The 25038-nt window shown below is 38.2% G+C and overlaps 1 protein-coding gene across 3 annotated transcripts in view; it reads right to left on the reverse strand.

Annotated features, from left to right (window-relative positions):
• SPEN (spen family transcriptional repressor) overlaps nt 1–25038 on the reverse strand; it is a 92584-nt gene that overhangs the window by 25320 nt on the left and 42226 nt on the right. For all 3 annotated transcript variants that reach the window (XM_019976131.2, XM_019976130.2, XM_070768439.1), the window contains 2 exons: nt 4358–4518; nt 2623–2823 (listed from right to left, as the gene is read on the reverse strand). In XM_019976131.2, the coding sequence (XP_019831690.2) occupies nt 2623–2823; nt 4358–4518 (362 nt within the window). The remainder of the gene's footprint in view (nt 1–2622; nt 2824–4357; nt 4519–25038) is intronic.

Consider the following 25038-nt stretch of genomic DNA (forward strand, 5'->3'; position numbering starts at 1 on the left):
GAATGATGCTGAAGCTGAAACTCCAGTACTTTGGCCACCTCATGTGAAGAGTTGACTCATTGGAAAAGACTCTGATGCTGGGAGGGATTGGGGGCAGGAAGAGAAGGGGATGACAGAGGATGAGATGGCTGGATGGCATCACTGACTCGATGGACATGAGTCTCAGTGAACTCCGGGAGTTGGTGATGGACAGGGAGGCCTGGTGTGCTGCGATTCATGGGGTCGCAAAGAGTCGGACACGACTGAGCGACTGATCTGATCTGATGTCTCATTTTAAACTCAACAAGGTCTTCTTAAAATTATCTAGGAGAGTACATACTTAGAAATATTTCATTTAAAAGGAGAAAAAAATAATTCAGACACATCTTGAGATTTGTACTTTAAAAGGCAATCAGGGGAGTTCCCTTGGCCTGGTGGCCTAGTGGTCAGGATTCTAGGCTTTCACTGCTGTGGTCCAGATTCAACCCCTGATCAGGAGAACTAAGATCTCCCAAGCCTCGTAGTGCAGTCAAAAAAAAAAAAAAAAAAAAAGGCAGAATCAGAATGATAAAGCATGATTTGCAACCATTCAAATCTACAATGACTTCAATTCCACCAAACAGCTCAGTAAAAATTTCAGAGTGTGTCTTTCAGCCTTCATGACCAGTTTTAACTCTTATTGCCTACTTATCACTGAAATGTTGAGGGGATTGTGATGTTGCACAGCAGAGGAGTAAAAAAGCACAATGTTTGAAGCCACCAGAGGTCTGTTGGCAAAGTTAGGTTTCCTGGACTTGGATATTTTTAATTCCAAGAGGTCTCTGACCTAAGGAAGCAATCAGCTCCATACATTTCAATATTAAACATTTATGACAACCATCCAACAGCTAATTCCAACCCAATGTCCTTACACAGCTTTCAAATAACCCATTCAACTGGTCTTTCAATGCTGTCCCATTTGGGAAAAGTACCTTTGACTTTCCTATGCTTGAACCAGTCCAACTTCTCTACATGTTCAATCAAAGAAAAGTAAAAGTGTTAGTGGTTCGGTACTGTCTGACTCCTTGTGATCCCACAGACTGTAGCCCACCAGGATTCTCTTTCCAAGGGATTTTCCAAGCAAGAATACTGGAATGGGTTGCTATGCCCTTCTCCAGGGGATCTCCCTGACCCAGGATCAAATCCAGGTCTCCTGCATCGCAGGCAGATTTTTAACCTTCTGAGACACCAGGGAAGCTTAAAAAAACATCTCAACATCTTCAGTGGCTGGTGGTTAAAGCCCAGTTAACATCCTGGGTGTTAACTAATTAGGTAAAATGATTTTTTTTTTTTAATCTTCTGGTCATGCTGTGCAGTATGTGGGATCTTAGTTTCCCGACCAGGGATGGGATCTGAGACCCCTGCACTGGAAGCACAAAGTTTTAACCACTGGGCTTCCAGGAAAGACCCCCAAATGTTTTTTTGTTTTTTGTTTTTTTCACTAAAAATCTCAAGCTAAGCCCACTACTTGGAGATTAGAAGGTCACTTATTGATAATGCCCCTGAGTTAGATCCTCACTAATTAAAAATTACATATGTACATATGGCTCTAAAAACTTGTACAGATTATATAACATTCTAAATATTATTCCTCAAAGTCAGTTCTGACTGTTTAAAATGTGTTAAATAAGAACTCCTGAACTGCCCTTAGCCCAAGTGTAAGTTAAGGCAGTACATCTCAAACTCCAGAGGAGGAAATGAATGGGAAGGAATAACTTCTATTAACAATTCCTTTGAAAAGATTATATTCCTTTGAATTCCTGTGTTTTACCACAAAATTAAGCATATTTTATAGTCTTCATTCTAAAAACTCTGTGCCTGTTTTAATATACAAATAACACACATTCTTATCAGAGAAATTCTATTTTTTTCCTCTTAGTTGTCAAATAAAATGAATATTCCAAGAAAATGGGCTATGTTTATCCTATAAATTCCACTCAAAGTCTCACTCTTAAAGTTCAACTGTCCCACGCATACATTATGCGAATGCATAAAGTTAACATTTCTGCTCATTCCTCTATAGATTTACTCACAAGTAAATCAGGGGTTTTAAAAACTTGAGCATGCAAATTCTAAACCAGTAATCGAGGGTAGGGTCAAAGATTTGCATTATAAACAAGCACTGCAGGTGGTTCTGAAACAGGAAGAACACTGACCCACGTCACGTCTGACAAGACTTCCTGCTTTAGAATAGACAAGTCTTACAGGTAGGTTCGAGCAATATAACGTCCCCTTGAAATTTTCCATGGGCTGCATACACTCCATCTGTCATTATCTTTCAAGGTCATGGAAACTGGAATAACAGGACCAATTTGTGCAGAGCATAATGGAAACAAAACTGGTCTAACTAGTCCCTCAAATTGATGTAGTCTGTTTTCTAATTCTGTTGTCATTCTCCTAGGAACTACCACCTTATCTCAATCAATTCAATCCTTTGGGGGAGGTGGGATTCAACAAGGGCCTAAACTGCCTTTTACAAAAACAATCTTCACGCCTTCTGAACCAAAACAATCTATTTTATTAAGTTGAGCAACAACTTAATAAACAGCTCTTTAAAACAGAAGACACTGAAAGTGTGTTAAGAGAGCTGTCTCTGTCTCTTACCCGGCCCTATCCATGCTGTTACTTCAATCTGCATGCCAAAGAAAAGTTTTCCTTTTGATGCAGTCAACGCTTTTTCTTGGTCCTCTTGCTGCCGAAAGAATACCAGACCATATCTCTCTTCTGAAGCTCCATGTATCTGCACTGAAGTCACCTTTCCAAATTTCTTAAATTCATGGAAAAGGCCATCTTTAAGGCTTGTATCTAAACCATCAAACAAAAACAAGTTGCTCATTTTTCTAATACAGTTACAACTCAAAATGTAAGCTACTGAGTCTTTAACCTGACTTTTGACCTAATTAGCATTAAAACATTACTTTTTCAAATTAAACCACTCTAAAGATGCATTTTAGAGATTACTGAACAATTCTGAAAATAAACTGGGTTTTAAAAGATATTACTGGTTACCTGCTAGAATGATATAGCATGGTTACTCAGGAAAATACTCTTATGTACAGATCTTTTAAGATAGTGTGAAATGATATAACACCAGGGATTCACTTTAGGATAAAACGGGAACAAGAACAGGAAAGAAGAAAGATGGAGACAGTTAAAGCAAGTGTGGCAAAACACTGATGATTTTTAAATCTGGTATGGTGTAAGGGAATATTTCTTCTACTGTGGGTGAGTTTAAAATTTTCATGATAAAAACTTCACAAACATACATATATATGCGTATGAAAACTTTAAAGACTTGAGAAAGAAAGTCATATCTCTGGTTTTCCATGCATCATGCTGATGATAAAACTGTGGGAAATGGCATATAACATGCTAAACAACTTTAACGCCTTTTAGAGATGAATTATACTATCTGGAAGTCTTGTGTTAATTAGTTCCATTATAAAAATTAAAACTGTACAGAAAGACAAGCCAATTTTAACCCATGTCCATTTCTAAATTACAAAGTAATTAAATCAAAAGTTCATCAACATTTGTATCTCACTAGTCTCTATTCATAAACCTGGTATGTAGGTTTCACAGGCTATTTTAATAAATAAGTAATCACTGAAATGCACTTAGCAAGACATACTTAGTTAGGTCTTTGTTGGTCTGACCATCTACTAACAGTTGTTTACATACTCAATATATGCCTGACATAGCAATAAAAATACATTATAACCAAATGTCAAAAAAAATCGGAATAAAAATTACAATAGAGCTTTTAACTACATACAGTCATTATTCATGACTTTCTTCATTTAAAATGTTAACATATTGAAATGGGTTTCCTAGCATAATTTTATTATGCCCAAGTTACTTCATAGGACTCCAGACCACTGTAAATCTAACTCAAAATAGTGTTTCTATAATTTCATTCTACCAAATTTTTCCTAATATAAAAATATTTAATCCAGAAAGCGTTTTTATTCAAAATGAACCATGCTTTCTTTATATAACACACACCATACAATCTTCATGTGTGTAAATGCATATAATATGAATAATGTGTATATATGTATATATAATTAGGTACAAGTAACATGCAATCTTATATATGTAACAACCTAGAAATTATATAAATTATAATCACTTGCTTTTTATTACATGACATTAAATATCAATGAACCACAAAAAGAAAAAGGAGTCAAAGCTGAAAGACAAATAGAAAATACTACCAACACAGTCAGAATAAGAGAGAGACAGATTTAAACAAAATCCATATAATGTAGAAAACATAAGTTGCTCTCTCATTCCCCAAAAATAGCAGAGAGGAAAGTACAGTAATACAAAATTTTACCTGTAGAGCGCACTGGAAGATTCTGAACCTTGATCCCAAAACTTTTACGGGGCTCATCTTTGTCCAGAGACGAAAGCAACTGGGAAGTGGGTGCTGGGACTGCTGCAGATTGAACCGATCGGGCTGGAGAGTCATCACTTGAACTACTGCTGGAATCAGTGCTACAGATGGCAAAGGAAAAAACAAACAAGTGAAAAAACCAACAGAGAATCACATATAAGACTTCTTACAGTCAACAAGTGGCAATCATCAAAAGGTCTAAATTTCAGGTCTGGGTTTTCTGGATACCCTACTTTCTCCACATCTATTTCATACTCTTACTTCAGAGATGGCAGAAGACAGCACTCACTGGCCTAAGAATGTGGAAGTAAAAGTAACAATCTTTTACCACCACAGGCCACCGAAAGACAAATGCTTTGTTCTGTGCAAAATCTGAACAATTTTTTCCAAATAAAACAAGACTAGTAAACACATATGACTTAAGGGTAATGTTAATAAAATAGTGGATATATGAGTTTTGGATTCAGAGATGTCTATTTAAATCCTAACTCAGACATACAGCATGTATCCTTGGACAAGTCACTTAACCTCTTGCTAAGCCTTAGTTTCTACATCTGTAAAAATGGGAATAATAATAATAGTACCTGTCTCACAAGGTTAAGAAACAAAAAAAACACACAGGTTTAGAGTTCAGAATATGACTGGCAAGAAATAAATGAAGTGGCAACGCTGTTACTATTATTGTTACTACTACTATTACCACCACCTCATAGATATTAACTTTTAGGAAAAAACAGACATTCAAAGTAATTTCCCAGGTTTAAATTTTTGAAGGATTAATAAAGAAACATTATACAAATCACTAGAGTCTTGTCAGTTAGGCTCTTTTCTCTGTGAATAATGTGGGAAATGTGAGTCAATGAAATTTAATTTTTCTCTTCAGTTTAATGCAAACCTTGAAGTGTAAGACAATCACAGTTGAAAGAAAAGGAGATCTTCATTGCAACAAAAAGAATAAAATATCTATGAATAAACCTACCTAAAGAGACAAAAGACCTGTATGGAAAAAACTATAAAACTCATGAAAGAAATCAAAGATTACACAAATGGATGGAGAGACATACCATGTTCTTGGACTGAAAGAATCAATACTGTGAAAATGACTATACTACCCAAAGCAATCTACAGATCCAATTCAATCCCTATCAAAATACTAGTGGATATTTTTCACAGAACAAAAAATTTCAGTTTGTATGGAAACACAAAAGACAATTTGTGTTTTGTCAAAGCAATCTTGAGAAAGAAAAATGGAGCTGGAGGAATCAACCTTCCTGACTTCAAACTATACTACAAAGCTACAGTCATCAAGACAGTATGGTGCTGGCACAAAAACAGAAATATAGACCAGTGGAACAAGACAGAAAGCCCAGAGATAAATCCACGCACCTATGGCCACCTTATCTTTGACAAAGGAGGCATGAATATACAATGGAGAAAAGATCGCTTCTTCAATAAGTGGTACTGGGAAAACTGGATAGCTACATGCAAAAGAATGAAACTAGAACATTTCTGAGCACCATACATAAAAATAAACTCAAAATGGATTAAGGACTTAAATGTATGGCCAGAAAGTATAAAACTCTTAGAGGAAAACATAGGCAATATACTCTTTGGCATACATCACAGCAATATCCCCTTTGACCCACCTCCTAGAGTAAAGGAAATAAAAACAAAAATAAACAAATGGACCTGATTAGACTCAAAAGCTTTCACACAGCAAACGAAACAATAAACAAAATGAAAAGACATTTCACCTCAGAAAGGGCGAAAATAATTGCAAATGAAACAACTGACAAAGGATTAACCTCCAGAATATACAAACAGCTCATCTAGCCCAATACCAGAAAAACAAACAACCCCAACAAAAAACAGGCACATGAAAAGATGCTCAATATTTCTCATTATTAGAGAAATGCAAACCAAAACTACAATGAGGTATCACTCTACTGGTCAGAGGCCACCATCAAAAAATCTACAAACAATAAATGCTGGAGAGGGTGTGGAGAAAAGCGAACCCTACTGCACTGTTGGTGGGAATGCAAATTGATATAGCCACTATGGAGAACAGTATGGAGATTACTTTAAAAACTAGGAATAAAACTACCATATGATCCAAATACTCCTGTACTGGATATATACCCGGAGAAAATGATAATTGAAAAAGACACATGTACCCCAATAGTCATCATAGCACTATATACAATAGCTAGGACATGGAAGCAACATAGATGTCCATCAACAGATGAACGGATAAAGAAATTGTGGTACATGTACACAACGGAATATTACTCAGCCATTAAAAGGAACTCCTCTGACTCAGTTCTAATAAGGTGGATGAACCTACAGCCTATTATACAGAGTGAAGTCAGTCAGAAAGTGAAAAACAAATATCATATATTAACGCATATATACGTAATCTAGAAAGACAGTACTGATAAACATATCTGCAGGGCAGTAATAGAGACATGGGGAATGGACTTGTAGACACAGGGACAAGGAGAGGGTGGGACAAATTGAACGAGTAGCACTGAAACATATACACTGCCATCTGTAAAATCAGATAGCCGGTGGAAATGTGCTTTATGACACAGGGAGCGCACATCTGCTCCTCTGTGACAACCTAGAGGGGTGGGATGGGGTGGGGGACGCTCAGGAGGGAGGGGATGTGCATGTACCTATGGCTGATGCATGTTGATGTATGGTAGAAACCAACACAAACTGTAAAGCAATTACCCTCCAACTAAAAATAAATTCTGGGAAAAAAGAAAGACAAGAAGAAAACATAACCAACACGGTAACATGGTCAGAATAAGAGACAGACATTATAACATGTTTATAATGCCCAAGAACCATGTGAGAAATAGTAAATTATCATTTCAGTACTCCATGAGCAAGACTGCTATGGCTTTAAGTTCTTTTATAGCATTTCCAAATACACTAAAAATAAAAAGCTATATACAGGTTCTGTTATTTACAGGGTTCTGAAATTTTGCTTCATACTCTCAGCTCCTTATAGTGGAAGACTTAATCCTTTAAGCAAACAACTCAGGATGGGGGTTGGGGGTGGGGCACAGGTGGTAAATCCACCTTAGGCACACTCCCTAAAAGAAAAATTCAATAGTTTTTGTCATTTGCACTTAGACTAGAGCTCTCACATCCACAACAAACTCTAAACCAGTCAGATGAGTAAGTTCAACTCCAAGAACTGAGACCAACTTGCTACTGCTTTTCTAATACCTCAGGTTGGGGCCGGGGGTGGAATATACTAAGAAAATACAACTTACACAGCATTTTTATTTAGTTCTCACATAATAAGGCAAAATATTAAAAATTTTATGAAGTTATCAGAGTTTTCTACAGTTTAAAACATAAAGAAATAAACCTATGCCAGTAACAGCCAAAAGGAGATATGTGAGTTACAAAATACAAACTACTATGGATAAAAGCCTCAAGACAGAATCACAAGTCATCACTACCAGGCCTCCTAGAAATGACTGGGCTTCAGTTTTCCCATCAATAAAAATAATTTTTTTCTAAGTTATAAAGTAAAAGTAGTGTTACAATTACCAAGTGAATAAGATGAAATGGTTGGATGACATCATCAACTCAATGGACACGAGTTTGAGCAAACTCAAGGAGACAGTGAAGGACAGGGAAGCCTGGCATGCTGCAGTCTAGGGGGTCACAAAGAGTTGGACACAACTGAGCAGCTCAACAATGTCAACAAACTGAACAGGACACTGTGCTGTGCTGAGCTTACTCAGTCGTGTCTGACTCTTTGACACCCCATGGACTGTAGCCCACCAGGGTCCTTTGTCCATGAGGATTCTCCAGGCAAGAATATTCGAGTGGGTTGCCATGCCCTCCTCCAGGGGATCTTCCTGACCCAGGAATCAAATGGGAGTCTCCCGCATTGCAGGCAGATTCTTCACCATCTGAGCCATCAGGGAAGCCCAAGAAGACTGGAGTGGGTAGCCTGTCCCTCCTCCAAGGGATCTTCCCAACCCAGGAACTGAAACAGAGTATCCTGCATTGCAGGTGGATTCTTTACCAGCTGAGCTACTAGGAAGCCCAAATAGGACACTGCTGCTGCTGCTAAGTCGCTTCAGTCATGTCCGACTCTGTGCAACCCTATAGACGGCAGCCCACCAGGCTCCCCCATCCCTGGGATTCTCCAGGCAAGAACACTGGAGTGGGTTGCCATTTCCTTCTCCAGTGCATGAAAGTGAAAAGTGAAAGTGAAGTCGCTCAGTCGTGTCTGACTCTTAGCGACCCCATGGATTGCAGCCTACCAGGCTCCTCCATCCATGGGATTTTAGGGCAAGAGTACTGGAGTGGGGTGCCATTGCCTTCTCCGAAATAGGACACTGTTCTCATTCAAATTAACCCATGCGTGCTCAGTTGTATCCGACTATTTGCAACTCCATGGACTGTAGCCCGCCAGGCCCCTCTGTCCATGAAATTTTCCAGGCAAGATTATTGGAGTGGGTTGCCATCCCCTTCTCCAAGGGAATCTTCCTGACCAGGATTGAACCCAAGTCTCTTGCATCTCCTGCACTGGCAGGTGAATTCGTTACTACTACTGCTACCTGGGAAGCCCCATTCAAATCAAGGGTTAACAAAATTAATCTGTTTTTAGCACAGAAGGAAAAAAAATGGTTGTTACATGTATTACATACTCCAAGCAATACAAGATTATTCATAAGGCCACCAGATGACTACAATATAAAATATGTATATGACTTATCAATTTAATTTCAAGGAACCATAAAATCACCATTAAGGAAAACACTTTACTATCAATACTACCATTATATACACCAAAATTCCTTAGCAATAGTAGGGAAAGATGTAAACAAATATGGCCAGAAGCAGAATTTTGGGGTACCAAAATAATGTCCCAACAGAGTTCTGTTTAAGTTTATGTTATAAAAATGCAGAGAAATCAATGATTATGATCTGAAGGCATAAAACAATGATAGAAATGTCATCACATTTTTGTTTAATTTCCTGCTATCACACCAATTCTGAAACAAGATATAAAATTTAACTGGCAGAAATATCTGCTGATCAATTTGGAGTTATAACTAAAAAGAAGGAAAGGTTTTTAAATAAATTATGAAATGATAATATAACTTTTGAGTTTGGATTTTATTATGCTAACCCAAAACTGCAATGTATATTTCCAGTGTAATCTGTTAAATGTAGTGTGGATTTCAAGATCTTGAATCAAAGCAGGTTCCCAAATACTTTTCAGCCCTATAAACTGAAATAAAAACCAAATGCTCAGAATTTTTGTGTCAATTTTAACTTTTAAAAATTCTTATTTTCAGAATCTTGTTAAAACTGAAAAATCACAAGAGTTCATCAAAATTTACAATGCATAGTATTTTGTGCTCAGTTGCTCAGTTGTATCTGACTCTTGGACTGTAGACCACCTGGCTCCTCAGTCCATGGGATTTCCCAGGCAAGAATACTGGAGTGGGTTGCCATTTACTCCTCCAGGGGATCTTCCTGACCCAGGGATCAAACCTGCAGCTCCTGCATTCAGGGGGATTCTGTACTGCTGAGCCACACTATACAGGGAAGCCTGTATAGTTATTTCAGTTGTTTCTTAAGAGCCAAGAATAGTTAATAGGAAGCTTTCCAATCTAAATTGTCTAAAGTATTGGTAATGAAGATGCATCAACTAATAGCTTTAAGAAAGTGGGCTTTAAATTTACTGGGCCACAAGAGAAACACAAAAAGATGTCCAACATCGCTAATTATTAGAGAAATGCAAATCAAAACTACAATGAGGTATCACTTCACACTGATCAGAATATTTCATCAAAAAGTCTACAAATAATAAATGCTGGAGAGGGTGTGGAGAAAAAGGAACCCTCCTACACTGTTGGAAATGTATTTAAATTGGTGCAGCCACTACAGAGAACACTGGGAGGTTCCATAAAAAGCTAAAAAACAGAGCTACCATATGATTCTGCAATCCCTCTCCTGGGAATATATCTAGGAAAAAACACACCTGGGGACTTCCCTGGTGATCCCAGGGTTCGGAATCCACCTTCCAATGCAGCGGATGTGGGTTCGATCCTTGGTCGGGGAACTAAGATCCCACTTGCCACAACCAGAGAGCCCATGTGCTCTAGAGTCTGGGTATCAGCTAGACTTCTTCTAGAGAGAAGCCCACAGGCCACAATGAGAGAAGCCCATGTGCCACAGTGAAGCTCTGGTGTACAACTAAGACCCAATGTAGCCAACTAAATAAATATTTTTTAAAACCCCATAATTTGAAAAGATTCATGCTGCACCTTAATGTTCACTGAAGCATTATTTATAAAAGCCAAGATATGGAAGCAACTTAAGTGTCCATCAACAGATGAATGGATAAGATATGGTGTATGTATACAATGGGATGTTACTCAGCCATAAAAAAGAATGTGGGAGGGAGGGTAAATTAAGAGTTTGGGATTAATATATATACACACTACTATATATAAAGTCGATAACCAACTGCTATATAACACAGGGAACTATCCCCAGTATTTTGTAATAACCCTATAAGCCTTCCAATGATGGCTCTGTGGGTAAAATATCCCTTTGTAATGCAGAAAACACAAGAGACATAGGTTCAATCCCTGAATAAGGAAGATCTCCTGGAGAAGGAAATAGAAACTCACTCCAGTATTCTTGCCTGGGAAATCCCACAGAGGAGACTGGTGGGCCCCAGTCCATGGGATCACAACGAGTCAGACATGACTGAGCAACTGAGCATACCTAAGGAGAAAGAATCTGAAAAACAAAAAAAAGGTAACAGAGATTTTATTTTCTTGGGTTCCAAAATCACTGCAGATGGTGACTACAGCCATGAAATTAAAAGATGCTTGCTCCTTGGAAGAAAAGCTATGACAAACCTAGACATGCTGCAGTCCATGGGGTCACAAAGAGTCAGACACGAATGAGCTACTGAACTGACTGATGTTTAACTGAATCACATTGCTGTACACCTGAAACTAACACAACATTGTAAGTCAACTTCACTTTGATAAAAAAACTACAAATAAAAATTTACCTGACCGGATCAGTATTATATTTTCAACACCACTTAAAAATTCTAAATGGTAAAGAACCTGAAAGAATTACAATTTAAAAGAAATCTAGTTACACTTTTCCTAAGCACATAAGACAATTAAGGCTGAATTATTTCTTGTTATGTGCTTAAGATTTTTAAATTACGATTACTAAGGGGAATTCCCTTCTGATCCAGTGGTTAGGATTCTGCACTTTCACTGCTGTGGGCCCAGGGTTTATCCTTGGTCGAGGAACTAAGGTCTTGGAGGTCACGTGACACAGCCCTCCCTCCTCCCCGGAAAGAAAAATTATTCAGAGAACTAAGAAGTGGATCTGATCGAAATTTTCCATAGTGGAGAAATACAAGTGATTGGTTACACAGTAATTCTTGATAAGCAAACAGAATATGGGATGCCAGGATTCTCTTAAACCAAATTATGTTGTCAAATAAGTAACCGTTACTGTTTTCACAGCCATTTTAAACACAGAACTACAGTGAGCATTTGACTCTTAACACTGAAAATGTCAAGATACTGCATATGTCTATTTATAAGATGTGCTCAGTCACTCAGTGTGTTCAACTCTTTGCGATCCCATGAACCGTAGTCTTCCAGGCTTCTCTGTCCATGGAATTTTCCAAGCAAGAATACTGGAGTGGATTGTCATGTCCTCCTACAGAGGATCTTTCTGACCCAGGTATCAAACCCTAGTCTCCTGCATCACCTATAGTGCAAGCAGATTCTTCTACCATTGAGGCACCTGGGAAGCCCATTTATAAGATGACTCGGGGATAAATTTGTTCACACACAAGAGTAACAAACATCCAGTCACACACACACACACGTATTTGTAAACATTCGATTATGATAAATACGCATCTATGCTGTTTTTTTTTAAGCTGGAATATTAAAAGCATTTCACCAAATTGAGAAACAAAAGTATGGCCTAAGTGGATTTTTTTTTAAAGGAACCAGGAAAGTGACTAAAAAACTCGGCAGTTAGAACAGTTAAGAAGGCTGATTTGTTAAAAGCAGACATAATCTCAAGCGACAACTTTCCAACAATCTCTCTTCTCTTCTATCACGCAACTAACAATTTTTTCTCTATATACAGTCAATATATAAGCTTAAGATAAAAGATGCCAAGTGCAGATTTTCCATCAGGCCTGGGCAATTCAAAATGTACCTGCTGTCTCTGGGGCTTCCATAAAGTGAAAGGGTAAAATGATCTAATTTCTTAAACAGAACATATCATCATACCAGCTAATAATCCCTTTAGGTTCAGTTTTTCACAAGTCCAAATTTTCAAGACAATCTTATCTTTTTAGTGCAGCAGTTCTCTAAATGTGGTGTGAGGACCTGTGGGGATCTCCAAGGCCCTTTTGAGGGTGTCTGAGGTCCTCCCTATTTCAATTATGTGTCTGTGTGAGGCCACATTTTCTTCATATAGTTCACACTTTTCCATATAAAAACTTTATAATCACAATTTGAATACAGAAGTGTTATAAGAATCTAGCTATCTGCTGAGATGCCACTCATCTCACTCTTTTTTGTTTTAAAAGATAGTTATGTCACCCAGCTAGAGAGCTAAAATTAAAACTGACTATGGAGCTTCCTCCCCAGAAGCAGAGAAGTTGAGGTAGATGGCTCTCCCAAGATCATGGATGAAGATCTTTGTCTCCAATATGAAACTATTCGGTTTGTCTTTGCGCCACTAGCTTTTTATGCACAGGGAGACAATGGTCCTTAAAGCACAGGAACACAATGTCCTTAACTCTGGCAATTGCCACTAAATCTATCACTAAGGCCATAGTCGCACAACAAAAGTCCCTAGAATTTCTTGCTAAGGTGGTTTGGATAACAGAATTGCTTTCAATTACTGGCAAAACAAGCCATAAGTTTATGCCACAGCAAATACCTCCTGCTATACCTGGATCAATCCCTCTGATCCTGGAGGAAACACAGGAAATTAACAAAGAAGCCACTTGACTTAAGACAGGTTAATGCCCCTTTGGGTACATTCTTTGCTTTATTAGATACCAACTTGACTGGTTCCCAGGGAGCCTTAAGGAGCATTCTAGTCTCTTGGTATTATCCAACTGACAGTCATCATTATACTCTCCCTGGTGGGCTGTAATCTCTCAAGGGTCTTAAATTCATGTTTGTAGTCATCAGCAATACAAATAAGATGAACAGCAAAAACAATTCTTTCACAGACCAGACTCATAACCTATGAGTTTCACACCCAGACAAAAACAACAACCTGATGGTGACCAAGAGTGGTGCTTACACCAAATTTTTGGTTAAACTCTCCTATATGAGAAGAGGGCCAAAAGTGGGGGAGGGTGTTAATTAAGCAAGGAGACCATTAGACTGAGGTGGCTCTAATAATTTACAGCCTTACATAAGTAAACCAAACCTAAGCCTGCAAACGCCTCAAGATTAGGAAATCAAACCTAAGGATAACCAAGAACCAACAGCCAGTCAGGCTTTTCCAAATAAGGCAAATACTAAAACTATAACTGATCAAATAATTTTTCTGCTTTGCTTTTCTCCATAAAAATCTTTCACTCCAGCTCCTGTTGATGGAGCACTCCTAACCACTTCCAGTTTGGCAGTGCCCAATTCAGTTAGATTTTTGCTCAAATAAACTATTAAAATTTAAAAGGAAAGAAAAAAGTTATGACAAATGAAATCAATAAAATTTCAAATTAAAGTTTAAATTTCTAATATGGCAAAATGTCAAGAGACAGTACAAAATAAACAAAAGCTCAGTAATTAAAAAAAAATAAAAGGGTCCTGAGCCCACCAGAAAGTTTAAACAAGACTAAAAACAAAAACCCCACTAGCTCAGTAGATGGTCTGATGTGATCCTAATTCCATTTTACACTCCACCACTTCTGATACAACCTGAATTGCCGAATTAAGTCTGTGGTTTTTTGGTTTTATAAGAAAATCAGGAAGGAAATACTCAACTGTTCAGTCTGGCAAGGTACGTCATTTTGCCTCTCTAAACTTTAATTTCCCTAGTGGGTTATGAGCCCTTCAAAGGTCCTGCTAACTCTAGGATTCTGACTCTCCACCTCCCTCCAAATCTTCCAGCTCTGACATCTCCATATTGTTCAACATGGGAGAGGGGACCCTTTACAACTTGGCCCCAAACTAACTGCCTAGTTGCTCATTCTCACTCTCTTGTCACACTGTATCCCACCCACTAATGATCTATCCCATGGACAGAGGAGCTTGGTGGGCTACAGCCCATAGGGTCACAAAAGAGTCAGATACATCTAACTATGTGATTAAATAACAACAATGATCTACCCACGTAACAGTACACCAGTTTAGGGACTTCGCTGATGATCCAGTGGTTAGGACCCTGCGCTTCCACAGGTTCTGTCCCTGGTGGGGAAATAAGATCCCACACGCCTCACAGTGCAGCCAAAACAAAAAACAAAAGAGTATACCAGGTTCTAATCATGGGTACCTCCCTTTTTTCTTATCAGATGTAAGTCCTTAGTTAAATTACTTCCTCTCTAATCTTTCATTTTATTGCATGTAAATGGTCATAATGCCTACCACGTATGAGAGGCTGTGGTGAGGATTTAATGAGTTAGTGATGACTGCTTAGCGCTCTGCCTGCACACAGCAGTATGAGCGCTCTTGTGCATACCTGCTCCTTCTGAGGACACCTTTCTGTACTTCCCTGATTGGCCTTCAAGGATTAGTGAGATCCAAAGTTAACCTCCTGCTCTGCAGCTGTTCTTGACAACCTCACCCCACCCCATAAGCATTCGTTAGTTTCTTAGTTGTGTATTTCTAAACCTCTTTTACTACAATGTCTGTCTCAAACCTCTTCACTCAGTATTATAACCACTCATTTACTGGACTCTTAAAAGTCTAAGACTGGATTCATCTTTGTAAACAGAGTCTAGCCATGGTGCCCAATGTATAATGGATGTGTGCCTCCAAGAAATTATTGACTTGAATTATGCAAGCAACTGAAATTGATGCCTAAGAAAGTACACCAAGCTCAATAAAATGAAGGTAATTACCTACATTCAGTATCTAAGACTGAAATGAAAATTTCTGATAAAATATGACTTTGTTGGAAACTGCAAAGTATGTCTTTCTTCTTTAATGTTTCATTAGTTATTCAAGAAAAACAATGGCTGTTCTAAGCCAAGATTCTAGGACTTCGACACATATTATTAACCTGACTGAAAAATCACTGGTAACTGTAAAAACAAAAACACTTCATGGATCCCGTCATCTACAACTTTGTAGAAGATTTTTTAAACAGACATTTTCTGGGATGAAAGAAAAGTGTAAGTGAACATGAAGTCACTTGGTTGTGTCCAACTCTTTGCGACCCCATGGACTGTAGCCTACCGGGCTCCTCTGTCCATGGGATTTTCCAGACAAGAATACTGGAGTGGGTTGCCATTTCCTTCTCCAGGAGATCTTCCCCACCCAGGGATCGAACCCAGGTCTTCTGCATTGTAGACAGATGCTTTATCGTCTGAGCCACCAGGGAATGTGATGAAAGAAAAATCACAACTATAACACACAATACAATGCTTTAAATATCTAACAAAGTCCAGAGTCTTTGGATGCATTATTCTATTTCATTCAAAAATCTTGTAACTGTGAAGACCTACATCAGCGGCTCTCAGCTGGGACAATTTTGTCCCCCAAGGGACATTTTTGGTTGTCACAATTGTGGGTAGGGATGAAGCTTACTGCCACTTAGTGAGCAGAGGCCAGGGATACTACTAATATCCTACAATGCATAAGACAGTCCCCACAACAAAGAATTATCTGGCCTCAAATATGAATAGTACCAAGGTTGAGAAAATCTAGCCTACATTATTTCCTTGACTGCTTTCCTTTCGTTTGCAAATCCAATGTGCTAATTTTAAGCTGCAATTCAAATGTGGGGTCCTTAAAGTCACTACTCTTCCTTATTACTAATATATCACTTCAGGGACTTCTCTGGTGGTCTGGTGCTTAAGAATCTGCCTTGCAATGCAGGAGATGCGGGTTCAGTCCCAGGTCCGGGAAAATCCCATGTGCCACAAAGCAACTAAAGCCGCTGTGCCACAACTACTGAGTTGTAGTTGTGTTCATAGGAGTGCATGTATCCATGCACTCCAAAACCTACATGCCACAACTAGAGAGCCTGAGTGCCTGCCACAAATATTGAAGCCCTAGTACTCTTGGAGAAGGAAATGGCAACCCACTCCAGTACTCTTGCCTGGAAAATCCCATGGACGGAGGAGCCTGGTAGGCTGCAGTCCATGGGGTCACTAGGAGTCAGACACGACTGAGCGACTTCACTTTTACTTTTCACTTTCCTGCATTGGAGAAGGAAACGGCAACCCACTCCAGTGTTCTTGCCTGGAGAATCCAAGGGACGGGGGAGCCTGGTGGGCTGCCGTCTCTGGGGTCGCACAGAGTCGGACACGACTGAAGTGACTTAACAGCAGCAGCAGTACTCTGGAGCCCAGAAGCTGCAACTACCGAGCTGAGAGCCACAACTAGAGAGTTTGTGCACCCCAGCGAAGACCTCATGTGCTGCAACTAAGACTTGATGCAGCCAAATTAATGAATAAATATTTTAAAATTATGTATTCATCACTTCATAAAAATCTCTGAATAACACCAAAACTTACAGGAAAAAAAAAAAGGTCAACTTTTATAGATTCGACTGAGAGGAAGCTAGGATCAAAAATGTTCTGATGTCATTTGATTTTGGAAAACATGACAGAAAGGGAAACCACACACAGCTTTTTATAATATGTGCTTTGCCATGTCAATAGCAGGATCAAAGTACTTGCAGACAACACTGTTTTATAGTTTTTGAATAAATGGTGAAATATATGGGTGAAAAACACAGCACAGCTACTCCGACTCTATCAGGTTCACATCAATGGTAACTACTCCAATTCACGTTAAAATTGTTCCTCAACTCAACAGCTTTCTTTACCCTCAACCTAGAGATTTAAGATGATAGTTCAGTATCACAACTAGATATTTTTCTCACCAAAGTACCATGGTCAGAGAAATGAATAAAACTTCTATTCTGCATAAAGAACTTAAGGGGGTATTTTGCCTTATAACTTTAAGACATTTTAAAGACTGCCTTTAAGAATGACAATATAATTCAACAGCAAAAAAACAACCCATCAGATGCAAAAATGAGTATCTTTAAACTTGAACAGACATTTCTCCAAGGAGGATACAAATGGCCAAGGTGCACATGAAAACATGCTAAACATGACTGTTAGAGAAATTCAAATCAAAACAAGATACCATTTCATACTCATTGCTGCTGCTGCTGCTAAGTCGCTTCAGTCGTGTCCAACTCTCTGCGACCCCATAGACAGCAGCCCACCAGGCTCCTCTGTCCCTGGGATTCTCCAGACAAGAATACTGGAGTGGGTTGACATATCCTTCTCCAATGCATGCATGCATGAAAAGTCACTTCAGTCATGTCCAACTCTGTGCAACCCTATGGACAGCAGCCCACCAGGCTCCTCCGTCCACAGGATTCTCTAGGCAAGAATACTGGAGTGGGTTGCCATTTCCTTCTCCATCATACTCATTAGAATGCCAATTATAAAAAAATAGAATATAACTATGTTGGCTGGGATGGAATGAAGCCAGAACTCCTGCGCATTGCTGGTGGAAAGGAAATGGTATAGACACTGTGGAAAATAGTATGGTAGTTCCTTAAAAAATTACAATTGCCACAACCATTCAGCAATTCCACTTCTGGATATATAACCAAAAGAACTGAAAGCAGGGGTCAAACAGATATTTGTTCACCCACATTCATCGCATGTTTAATAGCCAAAAAGTAGAAGTAACCCAAGGGTACAGAGACAGACAACTGTATAAACAAAATGTGGTATCAATATACAATGGAATTTTATTGAGCCTTAAAAGGGAAGAAAATTCAGGCATATGCGAAAACTTGGATGAACTCTGAGGATATTATGCTAAATGATATAAGCTATTTACCAAAGGGTGAATATTGTATGGCTCAATTTTTATGAAGTAACAAGCAGTCAAATTTATAAAGACAGAAGGAATGATGGCACTGCCTGGGGCTGGGGAAGAAGAGAATGAAGAGTTCTTGTATAACGGAAAGATGAAAGGGTTCTGGAGATGAGCAGTGGTGATTGCTGCACAACAAGGTAATGTACTAATGTCACTAAAGTGTATACTTACATGGTTAAAATGGTAAATTTCATGTTATCTATATACATACACTGGGCCACCTGACCTGCCTCCTAAGAAATCTGTATGCAGGTCAAGAAGCAACAGTTAGAACCAGACAAGGAACAAGGGACTGGTTCAGAATTGGGAAAGGAGCACATCAAGGGTGTATATTGTCACCCTGCTTATTTAACTTATATGCAGAGTACATCATGAGAAATGCTGGGTTAGAAGAAGCACAAGCTGGAATAAAGATTGCTAGGAGAAATATCAGTAACCTCAGATATGCAGATGACACCTCCTTATGGCAGAAAGCAAAGAGGAACTAAAGAGCCTCTTGATGAAGGTGAAAGTGGAGAGTGAAAAAGTTGGCTTAAAACTCAACATTCAAAAAATGAAGTTCATGGCATCCAGTCCCATCACTTCATGGCAAACAGATGTGGAAACAATGGAAACAGTGAGATTTTATTTTGGGGGGCTCCAAAATCACTGCAGATGGTGACTGCAGTCATGAAATTAAAAGACGCTTGCTCCTTAGAAGAAAAGCTATGACCAATCTAGACAGCATATTAAATAAACAGAGACATTACTTTGCCAACAAAGGTCCGTCCAGTCAAAGGGGTGGTTTTTCCAGTAGTCATGTATGGATGTGAGAACTGGACCATAAAGAAAGCTGAGCGCTGAAGAATTGATGCTTTGAACTGTGGTGTTGGAGAAGACTCTTGAGAGTCCCTTGGAATGCAAGATCAAATCAGTTAATCCTAAAGGAAATCAGTCCTGAATATGAATATTCATTGGAAGGACTGATGCTGAAGCTGAAGCTCCAATACTTTGACCACCTGATACAAAGAGCCGACTCATTGGAAAAGACCCTGATGCTGGGCAAGACTGAAAGCAGAAGGGGACAGAGGACGAGATGGTTGGATGGCCTCACCAACTCAATGGACATGAGTTTGAGCAAGCTCTAGGAATTGGTGATGGACAGGGAAGCCTGGCATGCTGCAGTCCATGGGGTGGCAAAAAGTCAGACACAGTGAGCGAATGAACTGAACACAGACACACAAAACCTAAGAAGTAAAATACAAAATGAACTGTACTTCTCTTTGTTCCTTAGAAACAAATGGAGAGATTCCAAACCAGTCAATGTAACAAGCTACGTGCTGGGTTTTGTCAGTAAGGCTCTGCTGAATCGAGGCCCCACAACCTGGCTTATATAAGGCTCTGCTGAATCGAGGCCTCACAACCTGGCTTATATAAGGCTCTGCCGAATCGAGGCCCCACAACCTGGCTCATCAAAGGTGCCCCAGAAATAATTTCAGAGAAATGAGTCAGCTCTAACTGGTGATTCCCACAACTATCTGGAAAGAAATAGGGAAAGCATTTTAGGTCTTGACTATATAAATTATAAATTAAACTCTTTAGACCAAAAGTCAATGAAAAGTTAAATTCTTGGTATTTAGGATACTTATTGAGAAAGACCGTGTTAATATATTAATGAGTGAAAATGCATTTTAAAATTATGGAACCAATATTTTAATGTCAATTTTGTTTTGGTCCACATATTTCTTCTATCATTAGAAACCACAAAGACTTCTAATGGGAAAAGATCTGATTTTAAAAATATGATGATTAACTTAAATAGTGAAACCGACAATAGAAGTTTTGTCTCCTTTTCTTTCAACATTTATCTGTTTTTTCCTAATTGAAGTATAATTGATTTACAATGTTTGTTAGTTTTAGGTGGACAGCAAAATAATTCAGTTATTTATATTCTCTTTTTCAGATTCTTTTCCCCTGTAGGTTATTACAAGATATTGAATATAGTTCCCTGTGCTATACAGTAGGTCCTTACCGTTTATCTATTTTATATACAGTAGTATTTATTTGTTAATCCCAAACTCTTTATTTATCCCTCCCCCGTTTGGTAGCTATATGTTTGTTTTCTATGTCTTTGAGTCTATTTCTGTTTTATAAATAAATTCACTTATATCATCTTTTTAGATTCTACACATAAGTGATAAAAGATACTGTCTTTCTCTTTCTGACTTACTTCACTTAGTATAGTAATCTCGAGGTCTGACTGTGTTGCTTGCCGGCTGAGTAATACTCCATGGGTGTGTGTGTGTGTGTGTGTGCACACGCACGTGCATATGCCTATGTGTAACCTTTACCTCAACAGACACAGCTAGAAGCAGAAAGAGAGCCATAATCCACCAGCAATAATTTTTCTTTACACTGCAATTAGTTTCTACTAATATAAAAAATAAATAATTTATTTTCTAAGGATTTCTAAGTATAATAGAAAATCTACACTTCAAAAATTAACTTTTCTGGGTTTTAGTTTCCACCTAGCCTTTACCTATGAGCATTTGTAAATATCAAGCATGCTTAAACCTTAGGTACTTTCTCTGCCTTATACGTAGGTAAGATTAAACAGGTGTAGAGTTCATGGTCACTAAAGTAGTGGTAAATTCAACTGCAGTATTAAAATAATTGATTTTATTTATCTCCCTATTCTAAACTCCAAAAGTTTACATAAATGAAGGAAAAAACAAAATTATTAAGGACAATTTTTTAAAAAGCACCTTATTTTGGTGGAAAATACTATTTAAAATTGAGCTTAAATATGCTATGTGTAGCATATGCGTAGCTTGGTAACAAAAAAATTAAGTACAAGTAACTCTTCTGGGTGCAATTACAGCTGCAAGTTAATGTTTTAAGCTTGTTACTGATACTATTTTTTAGTAGAATTAAATACAAGGAATATGGAAATAGTTAATCTATAGAACAACAGCTAGATAAGTAAAGCTTTCTTCCCCAAAAGCCTACAGGAATATTATTCAGTCTTAAAAAGGAAGACAATTCTGACATTTGCTACAACATAGATGAATCTCTAAAACATTGTACTAAGTGAAATAAGCCAGACATAAAAGGACAAATACCGTATTATTCCATTTTTATGAGTTACCTAGAACAGTCAGACTCATAGAGACAAAAACTAGAATGGTGGTTACCAGGGACTAGGGGAGAGAAGAATGGGACTAGGGAAGAGAAACCATTATTGTCTAATGGTTACAGAGTTCCAGTTTGGGAAGATGAAAAAGTTCTGGAGATGACTGGTGGTGGTAGTTGTACAACAAAGTAAATATACTCAATGCCTCTGAACTGTACACTTGAAAACAGTTAAAAACGGTAATTTTATGCTATATATATTTTACCACAATTTTTTAAAAATTGAAGGCTTACAAGTTTAGGCATTAAAAACATATTTGGAGGACCTGGTGGTCTAGTGATTAAGAATCCATTTTGCAATCCAGAAGACACAGGTTCAATCTCTGGTTGGGGAACTAAGATCCCACATGCCCTCGCACCACAAGAGAGTCCATGAGCAACTAAGCCCTCACACCACAACTAGAGAGTACATGTGCCACAACAACAAAAGGATCCCTCATGCCACAACTGAGACCCAATACAGCCAAATAAATAAATACTGAATAAATATTTTTAAGAAACTATAGGTTGGTGGTTTCAAATCTTAGGGTTCTAATAACAATAGCAAAAATTGGCTATTGGAAAAAAATTGGAAAGTGGCTAAGCTCTTATAAATCTATTACTAAGAACTGCGTGGCATATTTGCTGATGGGCTTCATGGGGCTCTAAAAAACTTCCAAGTTAATTTTAAGATGATGGGGTAGCAGAAAACTAGTCACAAAGTGCAGCTTATTATTTTTTTTTTAAACAGATTTGGGGGTGGGGCAGGTATGTGATCAGATTCTGCCTGGACAGATTCATAGCGGAAAAAAAATTTGTAGCAGATCAAGTGGGAAAATTACTTACGTATATATTCCCACTGTAGCCTTTCCTCTAGGGTCAAAAGTACCTTTAGCTTAAATTCCAAAAAGCCTCAGCCTGCAGTGTCATTACATTTTTGGCAATGTAAGACTCACAAAACCTTAAAACTCACAAAACCTGATACACAGGTAACTCAAAGCAAAGAGCACCAAACATGAAGGCATCCTAGAAGTGACAGGCAGATAGAACACATGTGCCTAAGGAACAAGACATCGTTCTGTGAGGCAGCAAAGCCCTCAGAACATCCATGGGATGGATGTATCATTCAAGGGACAAACTGAGGAGAAATCTAAACTGCTAATTATTACAGTGGGATTTACTTCCTCAACTACACACAGTGTAAAACTAGATCTATTTCTTGTATGAACAACTAACTGGTTTAAAAGGCATAAACCAAGAAAGCATATGGATCAAGCGAAACCATTTTGCTGTTGTTGTTTTTAAATTCCCAAATGGTTATGTACAAATGCTGTAGTCTTTACCAAACCCACAAGTAAACTTGAACTTTGGGTTTTGCCTTTCTCCAATTTAACTTTGGAGCTAATTGCAACTCTTTCCTATCCAGATTTTTAAAAAGAGGCTTGCTATTTTCCACTTCTAAACTTTTTATTAAGGTAGCTCCATACTCAAGAGGTTACCAGGGCACCTAACTCCCCACTAGGAAGCCTAAAGCCACCCACTGTTTGATGCATGTGTTTATTTATAAATGACTTCACATTACTCACTAAAAAACCCCAGCCTCAAGTCCTTCCTCTTAAACAACTCCTCTGCGATTTCTTCCAATGGAAACAAACAAAAGCGGCACTCCAAATGGATCCAACTGCCATGACACAGCACATTCAGGAGAGGAGTATGCCCCTCCCCAGGATCAAAAACAACACTCAGAGAGTCACAGAACTCCCCAGTTTTGGTTACATAAATCGCATCTAGAAACAAGACAAGTATCTATTAAATGTGTGTCTTATTCTAATTTTAACACCAGAATTCCATGTATTTTAAACACACTTTAAACCTTTATCAAAAGTATTAGCCATCATTTAAAAATTACCTTCAGATTAAGGGGTTGAGGTGCTGTTGTTTTTTTTTTTTAATTAGAAAATATCACTCAGTTAAGATGACATAATTTTCTTCTTAGAAGGTTAATTTATTGGAGACTTACACATTAAAGGTTTTCAACAACTGAGACATTCCCTTGGCCACTTTGGAAATCAACATGCATTTTAATATTTTAGGCTGATCAATCCTAAATTTGAAAAAGACAGACTCAGCAAAGACTATATTTTAAGTCTTGGGACTTAAAAATAATGGGTGCTATTCTCTCTAAAAAAAAAAAATGAAAAGCACTAAATATGAATGCACAAACTACTCCATGACATTCCATCTTGATAGAGTTAATTTCTAAAACTGTGCTGTCCAACAGAAATTTAATAGAAGACAAAAATGTAATTTAAAGTAGCCACACCTTAAAAAGTAAGAACAGGTGAAATTTAATAATGTATCTTATTTAATGTAATACACTCAAAATGTCATTTCAACATGCAGTCAACATAAAAACTAGTAACTTAAAAAAAAAAAAAAAAAAACTAGTAACTTTGTTTTGCTGTATCTTCAAAATTTTGTATTTTTTAAAAATAGTTCCACTGAGATATAATTTCATACCATAAAACCGACCTATTTAAAAGTATACGATTAATAGGTTTTAGTATATTTATACAATTATACAATCATCACCATAATGTAACTTTGGTACATTTGCATTGTTCAAGAAAAAAAAAAACGCATACCTATTAGCAGCACACCCCATTATCTTCCATCCTCAGCCCAAGGTAACCATTAATCTAATCTACTTCCTGCCTCTGTAATTACCTATTCTGGACATTTTACATAAAGAGAATCATATAATATGTGGTCTTTCCTACCATCTTCTGCCACTAAGCATTTTTTTTAGGTTCATCGTGTTACAGCGTGGATCAGTACTGGTGCACAAACAGCCACATGTGGCTAGAGTATACAGTAATGCACAACTGAGTTCTAGAACCAGAAAGCTCCCCAATAAACAAACACATCATTCTTAAACAAGAGGCCATGTTAAAGCCTTAGAAAAGACCCTGATTCTGGGAAAGACTGAAGGCAGGAGGAGAAGGGGCCGACAGAGGATGAGATGGCTGGATGGACGAGATGGCTGGATGGCATCACCGACTCAATGGACATGAGTCTGAGCAAGCTCTGGGAGATGGTGAAGGGCAGGGAAGCCTGGCGTGCTGCAGTCCATGGGGCCGCGAAGAGTTGGACATGACTGAGCGACTGAACAACAAGAACATGTTAAAGCCATTACAGTACTTAAAAGAAACGCCATTTATGATAGGTAACACTTCAGAGGTTTAGCACATTTTAAAATATTTGTTACTGATGGTCCTGTGGTTAGGAATCTGCCTGCTAATGCAGGGGACACAGGGGTTCAATCCTTAGTCCAGGAAGATT

This window comes from Bos indicus, chromosome 16 (assembly GCF_029378745.1).
Source record: "Bos indicus isolate NIAB-ARS_2022 breed Sahiwal x Tharparkar chromosome 16, NIAB-ARS_B.indTharparkar_mat_pri_1.0, whole genome shotgun sequence".
In the NCBI taxonomy this organism is placed as follows: domain Eukaryota; kingdom Metazoa; phylum Chordata; class Mammalia; order Artiodactyla; family Bovidae; genus Bos; species Bos indicus.